Source organism: Sphaeramia orbicularis, chromosome 7, assembly GCF_902148855.1.
Source record: "Sphaeramia orbicularis chromosome 7, fSphaOr1.1, whole genome shotgun sequence".
NCBI classification, from domain to species: Eukaryota; Metazoa; Chordata; class Actinopteri; order Kurtiformes; family Apogonidae; genus Sphaeramia; species Sphaeramia orbicularis.
The window spans coordinates 21,141,324-21,165,063 of NC_043963.1; the positions used below are offsets into that span (position 1 = coordinate 21,141,324).

At 36.0% G+C, this 23,740-nt stretch overlaps 1 protein-coding gene across 2 annotated transcripts; it reads left to right on the forward strand.

The window, feature by feature from the left end:
• The first annotated feature begins 817 nt into the window (after positions 1 to 817).
• LOC115422702 (natural resistance-associated macrophage protein 2-like) lies at positions 818 to 20,924 on the forward strand. 2 transcript variants are annotated; one of them, XM_030139180.1, is made up of 16 exons: positions 818 to 957; positions 1,373 to 1,462; positions 1,575 to 1,726; positions 3,850 to 3,972; positions 10,190 to 10,309; positions 15,041 to 15,147; positions 15,267 to 15,337; positions 15,424 to 15,491; positions 16,635 to 16,790; positions 16,885 to 17,043; positions 17,148 to 17,234; positions 18,421 to 18,540; positions 18,773 to 18,922; positions 19,879 to 19,952; positions 20,042 to 20,195; positions 20,524 to 20,924. In XM_030139180.1, the coding sequence occupies exons 1-16, from the start codon at positions 936 to 938 to the stop codon at positions 20,629 to 20,631; spliced, it is 1,761 nt and encodes a 586-aa protein (XP_029995040.1). In that variant the 5' UTR covers positions 818 to 935; the 3' UTR covers positions 20,632 to 20,924. The 2 variants fall into 2 exon arrangements, with proteins under 2 accessions (XP_029995040.1, XP_029995041.1); XM_030139181.1 differs by having other exon boundaries at positions 1,578 to 1,726.
• The last annotated feature ends 2,816 nt before the right edge of the window (positions 20,925 to 23,740 follow it).

Below are 23,740 nucleotides of genomic sequence, written 5' to 3' on the forward strand. Positions count from 1 at the left end.
GGTAAATACATCTGCTTTTGGCGCCTCCCTGTGGCTTTACTTGTAACTACTTATAAGAGCATTTTCTTTCCTTGCAGGACATAAAAACAAAACCCATTTCTCTCCACTGGTAGAGGGCGTCACATGGCCGTGTTCAAGGCCACATGAAGGGTTTTCTTTGTCAGTAAAGCATCGCACCTCAACACATCACTGGAGACCGGGGCAGGTGTTTTCTGTCCCTGAGAACGTTTAAGAGCTACGACTGAAAATACAGCTCTAATAAGAAAGCAACAGGGGTCAACGGGGTCAACAGCAGAGAGATAAAAAGCAAAAAACATTTGAGTGACTCACTATTTATGTTATTATTCAGATGGTGTTTCAGGGACTTGAATGCGACACCTGCACAGGGATGACTGGGAACAGCTTTATCATACATTCTCACTTAAATAAGTCCATTTTTAGTGTTTATTTTAATTATCAGAACACTCACGCTTTATTTTCACACTAGTATCAACAACATCTACTTCTTCTGACTCATATTGTTCAGACTCATTTTTATCTTTTCTTCTAAAACCCAAACTCTGCTTTATGTGATTTCACTTCAAAACAGATGGCTCTACTTTTGTTTTATGTGATTTTTTTTTTTTTAATTTTTGAGTGTTCAGTGTTTCCTGTGTACACCTGTGAAAGGTTTTCCGTAAACCAGGTCACATGGTTGAAACAGGAGGAACAAGGAGTCCATTTGTCAAACATTGCTGAAGCCCCTCCCCCTCAGACTTAACCCCATTCCTTTCTTACCTGTCTGGTGAGTCATCAACACATTCACTCAGAAGGACGATGCCTGAGCACAAACACATCCACTCCTCTGACTAAATCTCACTGAAGGCAATAGGGAAGTGACAAAAACTAAATAGTTTACCGGAATGTAGGCCAAGAGTTGGACTTTTTCCACTAAGATGTTCTCATTTTTGCGGTCAGGTAAGATTTCCTGAGGTTTTTTTTATTGACATGACAGCCACATACTGCATTATCACAATGTATATTTATATTTTTATTAACATATGATGATGTTTTTAGTCATTTATCATCTGCTTTCTGCACATGTTCAGTATTTGTAGTGTCACAAAGTTCATATTGGTTTTATGACTTTTAATAGCATTATGATTTCCTGTGTTGCATTGCCCTCATAAAATTCTCACACACGTTTTTTGCTGTGATGTGGATTTTCCCCTCATGACAGCTTCCGGAGCTTCCTGTCAACAGCTGACTCCTTAACTGATGTTTATCTTTGCCCCTTGAGAGAGTGTTTTTTGTGCGTGAGGGATTTCATTTGTATGCACTGTGATCATGTTCAGCAAGTGTAATCCAGTTATAATTACCTGTTTGCTTCCAGTTAAAAACCCTGCTCCTGAGAACATCCACATCTCGTCACTACCCCCCAGCGTTCCCACAGATCAGGAACCGGAACAGAATCGAGGACATGGTACACATATATTTTCCTTTTTTCTTGCACAGTTTTAACAAAATGCTGTACTGCTCTAAACTGCCTCCTGAGACATTTACTGCACTGTGGGTTTCTGTGCATCACTTTTCAGAAGCAGATACGGTGGAGGAGAAACCAGTGATCCAGACCACACACACACATAGATTTGCTTCATCATCCTCTGTGTTTCTTCAGAGACAAAATGAACCTGTTGCAACCACATACTTTGACCAGAGGATCCCTATTCCTGAGCAGGAGAGTGAGGTAACAAACTCCGCCTAATCATCGCTGTGTTGGAATCACTGAACATTAAACATTTAATTCACAGGAAATAATATTGGACAAAGCAGTGAAAAATCAATATTTGCAGAAGTGACAAGTATAAGTACACATTGGAGTTACTGTGTTTTAGTAAATTTTTCAGGCATTTGCACTTTACATCCCCCATAAACACCCAAACAGCCACAGACGACCAAAAGCATCTACTGATCTAACCTGTTTAATACCTGCTGATCCAGTAAATCTATCAATCCATGTAAATATTTAGTGTAAATACAGTTATTCATCTTTTCATGGTCATCAGATATGACCCATTTGGATGTTCAGTGGCTCCGTAGTTACCGTGGAAACATTGTATTCTTCTACAATGTTGATTCACCAGTAAAACCAGTGGAGTTGGATCAGTGACAGTGGATGGAGACACTGGGTTTACGTTCAGTTAATCAGAGATTTTATCGAAAAAGTCACTTTTTTCTGAAGTTTCTTCTATTTCTGATATAATAACCTTTAACTTCAATCTGAACTTTTATAAACATCTACATGATCAGTAAATTAAATATAAGAAAATACCAGATGTTTACTGTAAAAAAAAACACAAAATACAGAGGATAACATTATAATAAATGGTGATAAATCACTTCAGAAAAGTTAAATACAGAGAAAAAAATATTTTGGATCTGCCACCAAAGTAGCACTGGGTCTTTATGGGTTAATTACTTATTTCCTTATGCCTCACATTTTATTACTTTACTACATTTGAGGGGCATTATGAGTTAATATGCATGATTTTATTTGGCATCTGCACACTTTCTGCAAACTTCAACACTGACTTTAACTGAAATGAAAGAGACACTAAGGCATACAAATGACAAATAATCCCTTGGTGTATCCATTGGTGCATATCACACACAATCAACCACATAACCAGTTGAAAACAATGTAAAAAGACCAGAACAAACTAGACAAAAATTAATCACTTTTTACTTTGTTCCTTAAGTAGCCTGTGTCTGTTTATTGTTTCTTGAGTAAAGCAGTTATATCAGCTCCTCTGAATATTTTTTGACCGGTATGTGTACTTATACTTGAGTAAATAAAGTGTGTACATGCCATGTTTGTCAAATATGTGATTTGTAAAGCCATTAGTGTTTTCTTGTTTGCAAATATGAGACAGAAATCTGGAAAAAGACTCATACAAGTGATAGAAGTGTGCTGACTGCAAAATACAGGTCCAGCGCTGATAGCTAATGCAAATACTATTCTTTTTTGGTTTTTGTTTATTTTGCTTTTGTTGTTCTTTATCCTCTCTTTTGTGCCCAAGAAACAAATAAATCTTCTTTAGATAAATATAAAAGTAGGTAAACTAAGCTATTGTGAAGTTTTTCAGCCCAGTTATCTACATTATCTTTGAGTAAACACAGATTCAACAACAGAAATGTATGAAAAGACCTTTAATATAACACATGTGATAAATATCTGTTATTATAAGCTGATATGTGCGGCTGTTGTATGTGCATTCAATGAAGAAACAGGAAATTTGAGAAAGGAACCAGCGTAAAAACAAGCTATATATGTTATTCTAAAACAAGAGGATGTTTCTTGCAGCGTGAAACAATTTTATTTGGCCTAAATTGTGTTGTGTTTTTTCTCTACGGATGTATGATTTTACAGGGAGTTACATCATTCCAGCTATGTATAATAATGTTTCTAAGTTAACCAATATTAGGATTTGAATGATGAAAACGTGGAATCTGGCAAAATGTACTTGAATGTTTACTTTGTAAATTTAATAAAGAAATTGGCTTTGTTAAAATTAGAAACAAAAACCAAATGTTCTCGATGATAAGTATGAATTAAGAGCAGCTGATGTTAAAAAACAATCAAGAAACAATTAATATTCCAAGACCAGACAATCACAGATGGTTTAATAATTATCTCCAAAGCTGTACAGTTTTTACATTTCAATGAGTTAAAGTTACTCAGCTCTACTGGAAGAAAGAATAGATCTTCCCTCATGATGATGATGAAGAATAATGTGTTCTGTCAGTTGAGTTGACACCTCTCCAATCAGCGTTTCCCTTTAATCTGTCATTTATTTGTGTGTTGTTTAGGGCTGGTTTAGTTTCCGTAAGCTGTGGGCCTTCACCGGGCCTGGGTTTCTGATGAGTATCGCCTACCTGGACCCAGGAAACATCGAGTCTGATTTGCAGTCTGGAGCTAAAGCTGGATTCAAGGTGAGAATCATTACTCAGCCGATACTTCCGTTATTTCTGTAGATGATGAAGAACACATGAATGACTAATGAGATTATGAAAACTGGTTGGCTGCAGACAGGAAGACATGATGAGCCTTATAAAACACATACAGTTACATAGTTGAGTTTTTAGTCTTAGCTTTCTAACTTTTCTTATTATATTAATCGTCAAATGGTGAAAAAAGAGATGCACAAGTCTTAATAAATATCTCTAATTACCACTTGATAGTAAAACGTAGAAAACCCTTGACATATTAATTAATTAACCTTGTCATAAATACCCTTATTCTTCTTTTATGGTTGCATTATCTCCAGATAATATGTGGACAAGGCAGCACATCTTGTTCTCCAGTGTTTGTATTGAACTAACATTAATAGTATGTATGTTCATTTTGAGGACAGGATACACTTCTGCTTTTCATGGGAAAGATTTAGTGAATATAAATATAACATACAGTCTGAACATGTCACTAGATAATCTCAAAAGACCAATTTTCTTTATTGAATAATAGTATATGGGGCACTGAAAACATGGGATTTTTCAGTGTTATTTTTTAGTTAAAAATTTCCTTTAAAAAAAAAAAACAAACACTACATAGACTCGTACAATAATATTCCCTTTCAATCATCACTTCCCACCCCATGTCTGTGTATATTGGTGCATGTATTCTGCTGGATTTTCTACTTTCCTCTTGTTTTGGACATTTATGGGCAGTGATTTTGTACCTGCAGCCAATCAATAACAGCATCGCCCATGAGCATGAGCAGAACAAAATGACTCCTGTTACATGGCTCTGTCCTCTTTCTGCCCTTCTCACTCAATGCACAGTTCTGCCTGAGAGTTAAAATGCAGGTTAAAGCACACATGTGTTCATAGGCTTTTCAATGTATAACCAAATATCTTCTATTTAAAAAGATGCTGCAATGTACACCTCACAGATACAGATACAGATGAATATTATTATTCCCCAGGGAGAATTTTTTTCCATCAGCTCAAGAAAAAACAAAAAAAATACTCAAACTATTAATAAAGCAATCATCAGTCTATCATTCATCCGTCTAAGGTGTTGTAGTCTGTTGGCAGAATCTGTCAGCATCAGCATATGTGTGGATGTAGTCAGAAGGATTGAGAACATGTTATAATAGACGATTCATAGGGTTTTTCACTGTTAACAAACATAATTTTTCACAATAGTCCTTCATTTTATTTCCCTGATCATTTTTACCTCCTTCAGATGAGATTTTCCTCTTAGGATATGTGGCAGAAATGTCAGTACTTTGGTTGAAAATGAACAAAGAAATCCACTTTTAGAAAGAAACAGAGGAACTATGTTGCAACTATGTTGCAACATTGCATTTGCAGCATGTGTGGGATATATAATATACACTGAACAAAAATATAAACGCACCACTTTTGTTTTTGCTCCCATTTTTCGTGAGCTGAACTCAAAGATCTAAAACTTTTTCTGTGTACACACAAGGTTTATTTCTCTCAAATATTGTTCACAAATCTGTCTAAATTTGTGTTAGTGAACACTTCTTCTTTGCTGAGATAATCCATCCACCTCACAGGTGTGGCATATCAAGATGCTGATTAGACAGCATGATTTTTGCACAGGTGTGCCTTAGGCTGGCCACAATAAAAGGCCACTCCAAAATGTGCAGTTTTATCACACAGCACAATACCACAGATGTCAGAAGTTTTGAGGGAATATGCAACTGGCATGCTGACTTCAGGAATCTCCACCAGAGCTTTTGCCTGTGAATTGAATGTTCATTTCTCTACCATAAGCCATCTCCAAAGCTGTTTCAGAGAATTCATGAAGAAGACTGTGCGAGGAAAATGGTGGTCACACCAAATACTGACTGGTTTTCTGACCCCCCTGGACCACCCAATACAGTAAAACTGCACATTTTAGAGTGGCCTTTTATTGTGGCCAGCCTAAATCTCACCTGTGCAATAATCCTGCTGTCTAATCAGCATCTTGATATGCCACACCTGTGAGGTGGATGGATTATCTCAGCAAAGGACAAAGGAGAAGTGTTCACTAACACAGATTTAGACAAATTTATGAACAATATTTGAGAGAAATAGGCCTTTTGTGTACATAGAAAAAGTTTTAGATCTTTGAGTTCAGCTCATGAAAAATGGGAGCAAAAACAAAAGTGGTGCATTTATATTTTTGTTCAGTGTAGCTTTTATGATTAACATCTGTATACATGTACTACCTTTAATCAGTAATAGATTATTGTGAAATATAGGGTTTAGTTATTTTGAATGGGTTATGAACAGAGCATTGATCTGAGTGTCTGACACGTGCTTTAACCTGAAGGTTTTGTGTTTGTTCATTTGTGTATCTATCCCAGAAAGAGTACCTGTAATGTTGCAAGCTGTAGTTAAAACATCTAACACAGAGGAAGGATAATCCTTCATTAAATGCTAGTTTTGATTATACTCATAAAAATCCTACCTCATTTAAAAGATATTACAAGTATATAAAGTAGGAGTTGTCAGTGAATTCTCTATAAATTGCCCCCATGTCCCTTTAAAGCAGACTACATGAAGCCGGCCTTCAGGGCAAACTTCAACGCAGCTGAACTTTGCCCCGACATCCTGGAAAACTGGAAGGACGAGCACAAATTAATTATACTCTTTGTGCTTCTCATAGTATGAGTAAAAGGTGTGGTATGAAGATTACACAGGCTAAAACTTCAGCCTGAGTGTCCATGGTCATAAAGATACTAATCACATTCAGGACACGAAACATTACATTAACCCATAAAGACCCAAACAGCCACTTGTGACCAAAATCATCTTCTGATCTAAACTGTTTAATACCTGTTGATCCACTAATCTTATCAATGCGTGCAAATAATTGTTGTAAAATACAGTTTGTCATCTTTTCATGGCCATCAGATATGACCCATTTGGACGTTCAGAGGCTCCATAGTGAACATAGAAACACCATCATCTTCTACAACATTGATTCACCAGTAAAACCCATGGAGTTTAATAACTGACAGAGAATGGAGACACTGTTTCACGTTCAGTTATTGACATCTTTGCTGAAAAAGTAACTTTTTCTGTTTTTGATAGTATTCCTCAAGTTTAATCTGAGCTTTAATGGACATCTACATGATAAGTGCATTAAATATAGGAAAATACATTATTTAGACTGAAAAAGTACAAAATACACAGGGTAGTATTATAAAGAATAGGGATAAATCACTTAAGAAAGGCTTAATGGAACAAAAAAAATTTCATTTTTGAACTACCACAAAAATAGCACTGGGTCTTTATGGGTTAATGAGTCTTATAGCTGATAAACAGAGTAACATGGAATAAGAAAAGACTAGGAGCAAAGAATAAACCTTTGTCAGTGATTTTAAAAAGTACATGATAAACGTACAGTTTGTCATTTTAAGAATTTCCCAATGAAATAAAATATGTGCAAATGTTTTCAGAAGATGGAAAAGTAGATATATTTTTCACTCAAGTAGAATTACAGATACTTGTGTCAAAAATAAAAACACAAGTAGAAGTATTATTTTATTTATCATAATTATCATCATCATACCTTTATTTGTACTGTAGAACTCACTAAGGGATTAAGTCTCATTCATGACATTAGACCAAATTAAAAACAAAGCAAAGAAGCATCACAGAGAAACATAATAACAGAAATGAACATAAAATATAAAATACAAATAAAGAGATTACAGTAAACTTTTAATTGAAATTGCAATTAAAAATAGATGTGGTGAGGTGGAAAAGGCTTATAGGTATGAGAGTATTGATTTTAATAAGACGCTGTATTCTCCTAGTTTAGACTGAATGCATCAATGTCAAGAATGAAAATTAGTGGGTCTCATAAAATCTATGCATGTAGTGAAGCAAATCCGGAAACTAATGAGTTTTCCGGTGAGGATACTAATGTGTATGACCCTCCTTCCTTATCATATAAAACACACCAAGTATCATCTTTTCTCTGTGGTCCAGTCTCCTTCATGTGTGTTTTGTCACTTTACCTTCCTTTTCATTTCATGTCATGTTCTATATGTAATAATCTCCCCAAGAGGTCTTCTTTTTTTATTGTCATCCTATTCATCTAATGCAGGAGGATGTGCAGTGGTACTAAATAGAAAATAATGATAATTTCACTTGAATGTGTTGAAATCATAGTAACAGGCTTGTTGTAAAAGTGTAACTCAGAGGTGTCAAATTCATTTTAATTCAGTTTCAGGGGCCACATACAGCCCAATATGATCTCAAGTGGGTCAGACCAGTAAAATAATTACATAATAACCTATTAATAATATCAACTCCAAACTTTTTTCTATGCCTTAGAGCAGGGGTGTCAAACTCACTTTGATTCAGGGACCACATTTAGCCCAATTTCATCTCAAGTGTGCTGGACCAGTAAAATAATGACATAATAACCTACAAGTACAGTAATTACAACTCCAAATTTTTCTTTTTGTTTTAGTACAAAAAACTCCCATTAAATTATGAAAATATTTATATTTTACACAAAAGATGTGAATAACCTGAAAAAAATGAAATTGTATTGGAAAAATTAGTGCAATTTTAACAATATTATGCTTCGACTTATTATTTATACATGTGTATTACACACAATGTTACACAAACATTTGGTAACACGCGTAATATTGTTAAAATTTTGGAGTTTGGAACTAAAATAACAACAATTTCTATAACATTACGTCACAACGTACAGATCACAGTTGATCTAGTAATGCACAAAACGGGCAGAATATTGTTAAAATTGCACATTTCAGGTTGTTCATATTTATTTTTATTTATGTATTTATTTGCATTTTATTATGAAAGGATAGTTTGTAAATGTTCATGTTATTAAATGTTATTTTTTTGCATAAGTTTTCAAGAAGAAAATTTGTAGTTGTCATCATTCATAAGTTATGTTATTATCTTACTTGAGATCATATTGGTCTGTATGTGAAACCTGAGCTAAAATGACTTTGACAACCTTGACTGTTAATGTCTTAAGTGTCATTTTTGCACTTTCATCCTGAGTGGAACCTTTGGTGGGCTGGATTTGGCCTGCGGGCAACATGTTTGACACCCCTGTCTTAGAGTGAAAAAAGTAAAATTACTTTATGAAAATGTTTACATCTATAAACTATCCTTTGAATGTAAATAACCTGAACAACCAGACCTAAAATCAGAAAACATCAAATAAATAAACAAAATATGAATACCATCAACAAATGCCAGCAACCTGAAATGTTCTGAGAGAAGTTAATGCAATTTTAACAATATTATACCTCATCATTAACACATGTACAACACAACTTACAGATCACAGTGGATCTACTGCACAAAGGTAAAATCATTTAGTAACTGGCATAATATTGTTAAATTTGCACTAACTTCTCTTAAGACATTTCAAGTTGCTTACATTTGTTGGGGTATTCATATTTTTTATGAAAGGATAGTTTGTAATTGACCCTTTTTGTACTGAAACAAAGAGGAAAAAGTTGGCGTTGTCATTATTTATAGGTTATTATGGTAGTATTTTACTTGAGTGAATTAGATGAATGACAGGCAGGCAGGCAAACTGGGAAATAACAGTGTAACAGCAGCATGACATTCATCCAATACCAATAGAGTACCACAGCTAACATGAGTTAAAAAAAAATGCAACAGAAGTATAAAAAGAATCTGGATAGTAGCTGTAATGTGCTGAAACAGAACTGTAAGGTGCAAAACAAGTTGAAATATTCCAAATGGAAGGTGCAAAATGACATTTAAGTGCAAATGGATTTATGAGCCGAGACATCCGACAGAGGTGAGTTATGATAGAGTGAGATGGAATGTGGCAGGAAGGATGTCCTGTATCTGTCTGAACTGGTCTGTATGTGGCTCCTGAACTAAAATAATTTTGACATCCTTGACTCTTAACGTCTCTGTGTCAATTTTGCATTTCACAAATTCATCATTGGACCATTTGGTGGGCCGGTTTTGACCCATGGGCCATGTGTTTGACACCCCTGGTGTAACTAGTAAAAGAATCAGTATCTGTGCTAAAATAGGGGTGTAAAAGTTGCCAGAAAGTCAATATTCCAGTTAAATAAAGTTATACTAAAGCTGTAAAGACTTATTTGTGCTGTGGATGTGTAGTTAACAGATGATACATCTGATCCTTACCTTTCAGCTCCTATGGGTGCTGCTGGGTGCCACTATCATCGGTCTGCTGCTGCAGCGTCTGGCGGCTCGTCTGGGCGTGGTCACTGGGATGCACCTGGCTGAAGTCTGCAACCGTCAGTACCACACTGTGAGTCTGTAATGCCCAGCTGTTGACAATATGACACATGTTTTCACTTTTGGATACAGAACACGCTTGCACTGATTTCATCTATCACTGCTTGTGTTTTCTAAATTCATTATGTTCCCAGGCCTCCCTCAGCAGATCAATTTAGAGAGGATTTAATTAAAAAGCGGTCTGCAAAACCAGTCTTGGTTTACTGAAACTGCCTCAATTTATTGCATTACACTGTTGTTTTAGTAGTGATAAAAAAATCTAAGCTTTATGTGATGGCGGTTATGTGGGAAAATATCAAAAAATGTTGCAATTCACAGTTAAACCCTCAGAGGCTTTTGCTAATCATGGCTTTAAAGCATACTACCCACTCTCTTCTGTGATAAATATGTGTATTGTGCTTCTGTTGGAGATATTTTAAGAGGCTGAATTGTTTTTATGCTTTCTGTGGCAGCTTTGTGCACTTTATTTTTTGCTATTTAAGGACTTCTGTGTATGATTTAGGGATTTAGGAGGATCTAGCTGTAGAGATGGAGGAGAATATTCATAATTATGAAACGAGAATTTTGCTTTTAGTGTCTTAGATTGATCTGTTTATATCTTTAGAGGAGATAGAGTCTCTAAAAGCAACTTGTTTAGGTCCTTCGTTGACATACTTTCATACATTTTTGTTTATTGTCTTATCAAATAAAAGAAAAGATTAATTTAAGCTTTTTAGTATGGTGTTGCTGCACCTTGGCATTGATTCTACACATCTGTGGACTCAGCTGGAGGATGCATTGCTTATTTGGCAATTTGAAGATGGAGGTGGAGTTATTGTACAACATGTCGGTCAAAGGAAAAAAAAAAATCGTATGTCAGTGTTTTTCAACCCTGAAGTTGGGACCCTACATGGGATCACCTGGAATTCAAATGGGGTTGCCTGAAATTGTTAATAATTGATACAAAAAAAAAAAAAAAAAACACAAAAAAACTTACTAATAAAAATATATGGTGAGTTGAGAGAGACAATCCCAATACATAAATGACATGACAAACTGTGAAGCTGAAACTGAAGCACTGTGGTACTGTTTGTCTTTCAAATGTTCATTGTGGTCGGTTTCAGATGCTGCAGCTCTTTCATAATTCATAGTTTGAGTTCTTGTTTGTTCGTTTTTAACTGTCAGCCTTGTAAATACAAGCTGGACTGACTGTACATATCCTGACCAAGGAAAATAAAATTCTCACTTTTTGCAGTAATCTCCACCTGGCTTTTCTGCCTCTGTCCATAATAATATACATTATATAGACTAAATGTTGTCTAAAATTAATGTTTATTTGCAACATAGTATAGCAAACTATTACGTGATCAAAAACAACTTAATTTTAGCAAAAAAAAAAAAAAAAAAAAAAAAAAACTCTCCATTTTGCATGCCTGGGGTCACCAGAAATTTGTGATGTTAAAATGGGGTCTTGTCGTAGGTGTTCAGTTGGTTTGAGATCTGGTGATTATTCATAATATTTTTCACACTCATCAAACCAATCAGTTAGCCCTTGTGACTTATTAATGGACAATGTCATCCTGGAAGAAACTACTCTAATCAGGGTCAGAAACAATCAAGCAAAAAGCCACCAGATCCCCTCACCACAGGGGTCAAACTGGCCTGAACCGCTCTCACCACACAGACACTCATTGTAATTCATTCGTAATTGCGTCGCAGCCCTACTATAATAACCCTGTGTATATTATTGTGATCACGTTCCACATCGACATTCCCAATCATCTGAGGAAGAGTAACTTTTCTGTTTTTCCGTACATATTTCACTGTTGCACAAGCGTCACAGCAATCACATCACAGCATTGAATTTTCCCGAGGGGATCAATAAACTTCATCACATCTCATCTCACACTCACCATTCCTGTCAACAAGGGGTCTAGGAAATATTGATACAATTAGATATGGCAAAATTATGTTTTGTAATCATGTATCAGTGTTTTTTCATAGTTTACACGAACAGATTTGTGGCTGACAGTAGTTCATTTTGATGGCAGTGTTGAATGATACAGGGACTGTGATCAATACAAATCAAGAGCAGGTTGTTCTGGTTTAACATTTTGCTTTTATGTTATGGTGTTCATTATACATGGACATTTTTCTCAGATAAAAAATGGTGTCTGTTTTTTTTTATTATTGAAGTGTATTGATTTATAACCCCTGTATCCTGCTTTAAGTCACCAGCTTCTTTACAATACATAGGTCTGACCATCAACCACAATTTCTGAAATATTAAAGGGATTATATGTAGTACTGATATTCCAGATTCTCAATAACAGGGGAAAGCTGTGAACCAGAATACAATAACATCTAAAGACACCAATGAATTATCACTATGACTGTATCACTAACTGAATAAAGTATAACGCTCATTGTTTATACACGTCTGTATAATGGAATCATCATATTTTCTCAGTAACTTTGTTGTGTATTAACTTTATAGAAAGCTAAAAAAACGTGCCCCATTTGCTGCGTCTAATGGGACCTAACTTTGGAAAACAAATTAACGGTGGTCAAAAGCAAGAGACAAATCATTTTATCCCATTTTAATTGTGCTGTCATTTACACGTCATGATGTTTCTCAATTCAAAAGATCATTTTACAAGCCAAGAAAGATGTGGTTTGTAGCAAAGATAGTAAAGAAACATTAAGGAGTTACACATCACCAACACCAAATGACCACTGCTTTGGCACATTTTACCTCAATGTTCAAAACTCTGGAGAGAAAGTTACGATAATGACACCTCCACAACTTTTGGTGGTGTATTCTTCCCAGTCTGTTGGTGATAATAAAACAAACTGAAACTTTCCTCACTTCAGTTATCCTCTAAACTAAGAAACATCGTATGTGTAAATGGTGGCAAAATTCATTTTGGCCACTGCACAATACAATACAATACAATACAAACCAGTTCAATACAGTACATTACAATACAAAACAATACACTATAATACAAAACAAAACAAAACAAAACAATACAATACAATACAATACAGTACAAAACAATACAATACAATATGTTTATGTTTATGCATTTGGCAGATGCTTTTTTCCAAAGCGACTTACAGGGGAAAACCAATCACATCACTCAGTCAATCAAATTGTATTTATATAGTGCCAGATCACAACAAAAAAGTTATCTCATGACACTTTATATATAGAGTTGGTCAAAACCAGACTCTAAGCCAATTTACAGAAACCCAACAGAATCCTCCAGGAGCAAACACTTGTGACTGGTGACAGTGGTGAGGAAAAACTTCCTTTTAACAGCAGAAACCTGGAGCAGACCCAGACTCCTGGAGGATGGCCGTCTTCCTTGACCAGTTGGGGTTAAAGAGAGAGGGTAAAGAAAGAGAAAAAGAGAGAGCGATAGAGATAGAGACTGGGGGAGAGGGGGAGAAGGGGGGGCAGTAGGGGGAGACACATGGAGGCAGTTGAGGATAAGTGAGTGATAATACAACACAAAATTATACAAAACAATACAATACAGTACAAAACAATACAAAACAGTTTAATACAGTACAATTTTTCCCCATTTGGCACAACTAAAAATTGTGTGGCTCTGAATAACTTCTTAAGCTTCACAAACAAACTCCCCAATGGAGAGGAAAAGTTGCAATTTTAGCCTCACATTTCATTCTTTTACCTCAGAATTGAGTCCATCGCTAAAAACAATTGCAATGCTTCAAATTTCTATGATCATTTTGCCACGTTCTTTGACTCCAAAGCCACTTTTACACAGAGATCCTGGAAAAAAGGCAAGATGGTGATCCCACCTTCTTTCCACCATTGACCGATTTGACCGGCACAGGGGTCACACATGGAATACGTCATCAAAACATTACACCTTGGTTGTGGAATAAGAGGTGTTCATTTTGCACAGTGTTCCGAAATCATGATTCCACCTTTATCACAGCTCTGTTACTACCTCCAGAGGCGTTACAGAGCTGTGACAGAGGTAGGACCAAATGATCCCACCATTTCATTTACACAGATGTTGTTCTGGTGAAATAGTCCTGCCATAGTAGTGCTGGGTAAAAGGGGCTTAAACGGGCTTAAAGATACAACCAAGAATGAAATATATAAAATTAACCGTTCCTGTGTGGAATGATTGATTGAAGTTTCTCACAGATTCTCAACTATGTGGTTTTGTTGAGTGACTCACTACTCCCTCTAGTGGTTACATACATTCAAAAAAACATGTTGACCTGTGGCTGTGAATAAATTCCGTGCCCATTTTTACGGGGCAATATATTGACATCTTCAACCTAACATCTTTTTTTCTAAACAGTAGTGATTCTTTTAGGTTATCTATAAATATTTTTTGAGTAGAAATACTACAGATAGTCCCTTTATGTGCTTTCCATAGATCTAAATAAATACAGATGACACTTCATTCACTGCTGAAACACTAGCCAGCTTAGTCTTTGTGACTGTAACTTCCTCTGCCCTAATGGTGAACTATTTTTCAAAGTCACACACATGTTTTTCCATATCTTTTTTCCACCTTGTGTGCTCAGCAGATACCACAGAGCAAGAAGGATGTTAATTACTCACTTGTAGTTGCAGAGCACCTGTGTGGAAGAATTTGTATTCATTAAGTTCACCCAGTCCCCTGCATACACTGAATGCAAAGAGTAGCAATAAATAAATGCTGCACTTAATGGCTAACTTACTTTCGCATGTCACTAACTTGCATCATTTGTCTAGGTGCCTCGAATCATCCTGTGGTTGATGGTGGAGCTGGCGATCATCGGTTCAGACATGCAGGAGGTCATTGGCTGTGCAATTGCATTCAACCTCCTCTCCTCTGGCAGGTGGTGTGAATAAAGTGACAACATTGATTTAATGACTGCTGCAATCAGTTTGATAAGTGCTGCAACATGCCCTGATTACTCCTTTCCATATTGTGTGTTTGTGTGTGTGTTTCTTACAGGATACCCTTATGGGGCGGTGTTCTCATCACCATCATTGACACATTTGTTTTTCTCTTCTTAGACAAGTATGGTAAGTTATGCCCCTATATAGTTCATGTTATCACTGAGGAACAATATATGATTACAGCAACATAAAATAAATCATCCTCTGTGCAGGTCTGAGGAAGCTGGAAGCGTTTTTTGGCTTTCTCATCACTATCATGGCCATTACCTTTGGATACGAGGTAAGAATATACATCAGTGATTATGCAAATGAACCTTCTCCATCTTTCCTTCATATTTCTTTGTCAGTTCATATCAATTAAAATCCCTGTGCTTAAAGGGTTTATATGTAAAATTTATTCCTCATACTCTCAACAGCAGGGAAAGTCATACCAGAACACACATATAATTACCAAAACCACCAATGAATCAACACTGTGTATCCACAGACTGTGTCAATCACTGAATAAAGTATAATGATCATTGTTTACACACATCTGTATTATGCTATCATCAAATTTCTCTGTATCTTTGTAATATATTAACTTTATAGAAAGCTTTCACCTTTTCTTCTTCAAATTAAAAGTAATGGCAGCTTAATTTGACATTAAGTCAAATCAACACTGTATTGTATAATCTATATGTGTAGCTGATAGATTACATTATAGCTCTGTTAGCTTAGTTTTGCTCTGTTTTCCAACAAAAACAGACACAGTAAATCCACAAATCACCTCCTTTTTCTGTATAGTTTACGTTGTCAGTAGCTGCACTAAAGATCTGTTCAAAATCATCCAAACAAGGTCAGAACTGTCACAATTGAGTGTGAATTATGGATCAACAAACAACCAGCTGAGCAAAAATAATGAAATCACATAATAACTTTATATCTTCATAAGCTTTATGATCAAACTCATCCATGTAGAGGACCCGCTGCCATTTCAGCATCAAACTCCATTCTTTTCATTTATATCTGTGTCCAGTGGAGAAAACGACAACAGTGCTTTTAGTTTTTTTCACTTCGTCACTTTCTTTGACTCTAAAAGTTGTTTCTTAGTAGTTCTCATCCCATCTGGTCACTGTCTGACTTTTTGATCAAAGCCCCCAAGGTGTTAGTTTTACTCACAATGGGAGACCAGCCGAGTGACTCACTACTCCCTCTAGTGGTCATATAAAGCCATGAGCCCACAGGTGTGAATAGCTTTAGTTCACATCTCTATAATTCAGTACATTGGCAGATCATCAGAGCTCTTTATTCTTAACACTCTAATGATACTTTTAGGTCATATTTGAGTATTTTAACTCAGAAATACTACATATAGCTCCTTTGAATCTATACATCTCAAAGCTGTATGCAGTAATACAGTACTTCATTACCTCTTTTTCAGTATGTGACAGTGGGTCCAGACCAAGGTGACCTGCTGAAAGGGATGTTTATTCCATACTGCGAGGGCTGTGGATCTCCTCAGCTGCTGCAGGCAGTGGGCATCGTGGGTGCCGTCATCATGCCTCACAATATTTACCTCCACTCAGCCCTCGTCAAGGTAAGACAAAATGTTTGATAAGAGAAAACATATTCTTTTGAGCTGCATGACATTGTAGAACTTGTGTCACAAATTGACCAAAATGTTCTTTCAGTCTCGTGAAGTTGATCGATCAAACAAGAGGGAAGTAAAAGACGCCAACAAGTATTTCTTCATTGAGTCAGCCATCGCACTGTTTGTCTCCTTCCTCATTAATGTGTTTGTCGTGACTGTTTTTGCTGAGGCTTTTTATGAAAAAACAAACATAGAGGTGGTAAGTATCCATGAAACTCATCTTATAATCTCAGTTATGTTTTAAGTCATCTTTTTGATATTGTATGTTTTTTTGTTGTTTGTTTGTTTGTTTGTTTATCACAGTACAGTGTGTGCAATGAATCAGGCAGTCCACATTCACACCTCTTTCCACTGAACAATGAAACTCTAGAGGTGGACATCTACAGAGGGGTAGGATTTCAGTTGTCTTATACTTAATTTTTTTTTTTTTTTTTTTTTTTTTTTGGGGGGGGGGGGGGGGGGGGGGTCTTAAAGATTTTACTCAAATGTTGGATTTGAACCCCCTCAAATATGAGCTGATTGGATTTTTGTTGCCAAAAATGAAGATCACTTTGACCTCACAGGACACCTTTTTAACTCAAGAATTCATCACATTTTCCACACAAATGTGTAATAGGATAAAAAGACAAAGAAATGACATTTTACACTAAATATGCCAAAGGTCAGATTTACAACAGCATCACTACATTCTGTAAAAATACCCTAGTATTATGAAAACACCATGTTTGTCGGGATCAAATATGTCAGTAGTGGAAACTTTTATTTGGCTAAAAAATATACTTGTAAAATATATGTGTTTTTGAATTCCTTCAAAGTGCATTATATGTTGTGCATTATATAAATTTGGACAGACATATATGTAAAATGTCAATTCCTTGGTTTGTGAAGACATTTAATCATAGGGCAGTAATTTCAGTTTTTACGTGCTCAAAGTTACAAATATTAGACGTTTAGACTTTTGTTAAATCCAGAACAACTTTGTTTAACACAGGATGGGTAAATGTAAGAAGACTTTTTTCAATATTCCTATTGTTTTGGTTTTCTTCAAGTATATATTCAGGGAAATCGAGGACTCTATTTACAAAAAAGAATATAATGTTCATACATTTTTACACCCTCTCCTTACATTTTATATCAGGTCCACCCATCCATTGGTGTTAATATTCCTTTAATTAAGAAGCACAGAATGGACAAAACTAAGACTAATTTTAACAAGAACTTTCATGTTTTTTTTTCAATCAGTAAGGCAGAAGGTGGATGATTATTTAGTTGGATGCAATCCACAATTTCACCACTAGAGGTCACTTATTATCACACGCCAAACCTTTATGTTTACAACTTGTTAAATGGTTATTTGGGTAATTTATTACAGCACTTTGTATGTACAAAGCATGATATTCATATGTTACATTTGTCTCCTTATAATAGCAACACAAATTCTCATACTTTAATTTAGATTTATTCTGTAAATGCTTAGTTTTCCAGTGTCTATCTAATGTGTTTTTTACTAAATGGTTTGTGCTCTGCTGAATGGTGCTTGGGGTGACTCCCTGCCTTCTTTGTGTTTCTGTGGTAGGGAGTGGTGTTGGGGTGTTTCTTTGGCCCGGCGGCACTCTACATCTGGGCTGTGGGAATCCTTGCAGCTGGTCAGAGCTCCACCATGACTGGAACGTACTCAGGCCAGTTTGTCATGGAGGTCAGTGGAGGAACTCAAAGATCTTGACCAACAAACACACACATCTGCTTTTTCTTCTACCTTCATAATAAATATTTTCACCATATGTTTTCACTGACTTACAATGTACATCAAAAAAGTTATTAAAGTAAGGTTAACATATTCAGCAGAAGTTTTTTCCTGGTTGAAACTGTGGTAAACAAGTCCACATGCCTTGTAAATGTCACAGACTGATGTGTTCTCCTGCCCTCAGGGTTTCTTGAATCTGCACTGGTCACGCTTTGCTCGAGTGTTGTTGACGCGTTCACTCGCCATCACTCCGACGCTGCTGGTGGCCATCTTCAAAGATGTGCATCACCTGACAGGCATGAACGACTTCCTGAATGTGCTGCAGAGCATGCAGGTCTGCAGGCTGGTTTACTATCAGCTCTACCCAAGCATTAACCAATACTCAGCTTGAGCCATCATGCGTAATATCTTACAAATCCGCTGTATCATGTAGAACTTAGGCTCAATTTAGTTCATACTTACAGCTGCAATAGAAAACATGATGTGGGTAACATTTAAAATCCGGTTTTGAGTCGGTGAAATATTATTTTTTCAAGATGATAAAGTATTATTTTTTAGTTGTTATGTAAGCAGAATACCTATATGCAGCCAATTTACAAATATAGACTATAGCTTTTGATTTAACATAACCCTTAAAGATCCAGAACTATTTTTGTGGTGACTTACAAAGATTTTTTTCTCTATATTGAACCTTTCCTATGTGAATTACCATGATTTATTGTAGCATTTACCTTCCCATTTAACATTTTTCTGTGAAAATTAGGTATTTTCCTATATTTAATTTACTAATCATGTAAATGTTCACAAAAGTTTAGAGTAAATGCAAAAGTTATTAGAACAAAACAGTCTGAGTCTGAAGGTAGAATGACTTTTTCAGCTAACTATGTCATTAACTGGACACAAAAACAAGCATCTACAGCCACTGTCATTTGTCAAATTCTATGGGTTTTCTTTGTTGACTACAGAGCCTCTAAACATCCTAATGGATCATATATTACGCCAATGAAAAGCTGACAAACATCAAATGTATTGAAACAGTTAGCTACTGGCTGTTTAGATTTTTGAGGATTAAAAGAACTCATGTTCTATTATATAATCTATAAGTTCTTTACAGCCCACAATTTAAACTATCAGTTAATAAAGAGGGGAGTCTATTAAAAAATATGATGGGAACTCACTAAGAAAGAATTGCTTTTACTTGTGGGTTTTTTGTCATTTTTTTCATCTTTGGTCTCAAAATGGCATGAGAAGCTTATAATAAATCACATATTTGTTGTTTTTCTTTCACAGCTGCCATTTGCCCTCATTCCAATTCTCACTTTCACCAGTTTACCGTCACTCATGAATGACTTTACCAACGGATTGTAAGTGAAAAATTTAAATGAGCAATTAAAAAGGCAGTCAACTGATTTAGCTGTTAAATGTGTTTATTCTGCTGTCTTTGTCTCTTTAGAGTATTCAAAGTTGGAGGAGGACTGGTGATATTACTTGTGTGCTGCATCAACATGTACTTTGTCATTGTATATGTGACTAAACTCAACAGTGTGTGGCTGTATGTGGTGGGGGCGTTCTTCAGTATAGGATACCTATCGTTCGTGGGATATTTGGTAGGTAACATTAAGCTAGTGGACACAGCATATTTTAAAGTGGTTACACAATGCTCCCTTGTGGACTAAAAACAGAAAGACTGTCAGAGTACAGAAGCATGTAATGTTCAGCCAGTTTCCATCAACTTAACCTTCAACTGCTCATAACATTAAAAGCCTAAGCTCTGTTGAATTATACTTTACTCAGATGTTTTACTGCTTGTTTTTATTGAACACGTGATTTTCAGCTTATAGAGAAAGTGAACTGACTGATTGTAATGTGTGTGTGTGTGTGTGTGTGTGTGTGCGCGTGTGTGTGTGTGTGTGTGTGTGTGCATGTGTGTTGCAGACATGGTTATGCCTGATAGCTCTGGGAGTGTCCTGGCTGGATCCGACCTCCAGGAGCGCGAATGACTCAACCATCCTGATTGAGCAGCAGCCAGAGTTTGACTCCTGAATGTGTCAAAGTACAGACATTCATTTCAGTGATGTGACCTGACTGACCTTTAGAACTTAATAGTGTATTTAAACTTAATAAGTGATTCTTAAACTTTCAGATGAATATGGTGCTCCAGATGTTTTGCAAAATGTCTGTTATGTATATTACCATAATGTGCCTTATATGTAGTTGATATTTTATATTTGATGATCAAGACTTTTAGCATCTCATATTTGTATAATTGTCTTTATCTGTTGTCAGATTCCAATTGCTGCTCATAAAAAATGAAGATATCTTTTGACATACAAATTTACAAGTGTGCGTTGTATCTTAACATTAGGTGATTTTACAGCTGGGTTCCCATAATCATAAAAAACATGGACAAGTCATAGAATTTTATAGACTATATATTTCATAGTCTGATTTCACTAGCTCTTAGTCTTGAGAATAAGAGTAGTAAAACTTTACCAAGTTTGAGTCACTAATAAAGTAAAATAAAGAAAGAAAAGCTGAACAGCTGTAGTTTCAAAGATGCAACCTTGGGTCAAAATGTGAAATTTTTAGACTTAATGACAGAATTGTTTTTTCCTCAAAATTAATGTTTGTCTCAGAGCAACAGATCTACTTCATAACACCATCTGCACATTACAATGCATTCACTTTACAGGTTCTTTCTAGTGGAAGATTTATAAATCTATTTAATAAATGAACATAAATTAATATATATGTTGTAATAACACTTTATTATATACATAGAAAACACTTTTGTTATTTGTTTTCCAATTCATCTTATTAAAGTATGAAAGATTTTGCACATTTAACCCCTGAAGTAGATAATTTCTAAAACAAAAAAATAAAATAAAATAAAATTGTAAACCAGTCTTTTCAAGGCCTAAGAAAGTCACAAATTCAGTAAAATCATCAAAAGGAAAAGGTAAAGATCATATAACTTAATTTCCTCACCCTACTGGGAAATCTACCATTTAAAATGTTATCAAAATAGATCATAGTTTTTTTCCTTCATCCTGATTCAAAAATCAACTATTCAAATCCCTGAATTTTGTCTCTAGTTAGAGAGAGAGAGAGAGAGAGAGAGAGAGAGAGAGAGAGAGAGAGAGAGAGAGAGAGAGAGAGGTTTTTGCTATTTGACAAAAACCAATGCATTTTTTGCGTTATTGTGGACATATATTGACTCATTACAAAATATTTTCTTGTTTAGTTTTTTTTTTTTTTTTTTTTTTTTTTTTCAGTATTTTTTCAGCAGTATTTGAAGAAAATATGGACATAGCAGGTGGTTAGATGCTGCATGACAATAATTATTTTCAGTTTTGTCTGTACAAATGTGTAGGAACCTGAGGTACTCTACATCCATGCAGTTTCCCTTTGAGCCATGGGGAGGCAGTGCAGGCTGTGAGACAGACTGAACATGTCTTACCACCAGAGCTCAGCTTAGTCAGTACAACACTCAGTAAATGACAAGGTGTGTTTTGTGTGTTGTTATGGTGGTACAGTAATGAACACCCAAACAGCTCAAACTGTGATATTTCTAAGCATTACATTACTGTTTAATTTGAATCTTTGCTGGGGTTTTCTTGTAGTGGTTGCAGGTCTGAAGAGTTACAACTATTGTGTAACTGTGAGCAAGCGCTGCTGGTTTCAGTGTTGGTCAAATTCCTGTCCTTAAGTGCTTCAGCTTTTGCAACCCGAGTAGAGGCGGATGGACAGGTTTTTCTTTGCATTGTGGCGAGGAACTTTTTTTTTTCTCCTCTGTCATGGAGGCAGAGTTATGTAAGAGGGGAGAGTCTTCCCACCGCCCCTCTCTGTTTTTGTTTTTCTCAATGAGCCAATGTCTCCCTGCCTAGGCCTCACAGCCTGTCCAGTAGGCCCCTTTCCTGGAAACATAGCCTAGCAGAGGCCACTCAGGGGCAGGCCTGCGAGGTGGGAGGGGAGGGAGGGAGAGAGGGAGGGAAGGGGGGGCTCTTCCAGCAAATCACATGATTGTAGACCCTACAGTCCCAGCCCTACATGAGACTCAGATGCTGCAAGCACATTTCAACAGCTAGTTTGTCATCAGCATGATTGGATAGAGCTAATGCATGGCAGAGTGCATGGGGCTGTAAGTAGAAGCTTTGCGTTCCCAGGTGTGAAATGTAGAAATAGAAGCACAACGCCTGATGGATTACCCTGTATGTACAGTTTGTGTATGTGATGAATGTGATCTGTTAGCGTTAAAATTATCTCCACAGATTTTTTTTTTTCTTTTACAAAATATAAAACTAGCAGGAAGAATTTTGTTAGATTTGGTTTTTGTCAACACATTGGTACTTTCATCGAGTAAATTCACATCTGCTGGGTCGTATTTGTGCTATAAAGCAACAGTTAAAGACATGTAGTGGATTAAAAGATTAAATTGTTGACTCATTTCCTCACAAGACACACTTGGTGCAGTGTTTGTAGCAGATAGTAATATACTGTTTTATTATTGTGGCTGACTAGGACAGAGTGAGGGAGTGAGATGAAATTATGAACAACAGTAAATGTGTTGCTGAACTGTAAACAAACAATTTCACCAAGTGACCATAATAAACACAACATGCCAACTTAGATACTGTATGACTGAATTATTACTAATAGTCACATTATTCTTAACTCCTCTCTTGTTTTCATGTGCTTTCTTCTTTTTGTTGTAATTTAAGTGATAAATATATTGCCTCAGATTTGAAATGTGCTACACGTCTAATTTATTTCTCCTTTCACCACGTGTTGTTATTATGTGCTTGTGCATTACTTCCACCGAGTGATGAAAGATGGATGTAGCTTAAACTAGTTTCTGATGTTTGAAGTCACATGTTCTGGGGAGATTTTCCACAGTACAACTGCAGAACCCCTACCCTCATTTCAGGGCCTCAAAACCAGTTGACCCCTCTTCGCTTTCTTTCTATCTGTCGGCCTATCTGTCTGTCTGCTCAGAGGAATGCACATGAAACATTAGCAGACGTACCAGAAAGCAGGCAAAGATAATGAATTTCAAGTTGATTTAGTAAACAGTGGCATCAGCTTTAAACCGCATGACATTTTCCAGCTGTGCGGTCCATACTTATTTTGTATATATTTTTACACGGATCTG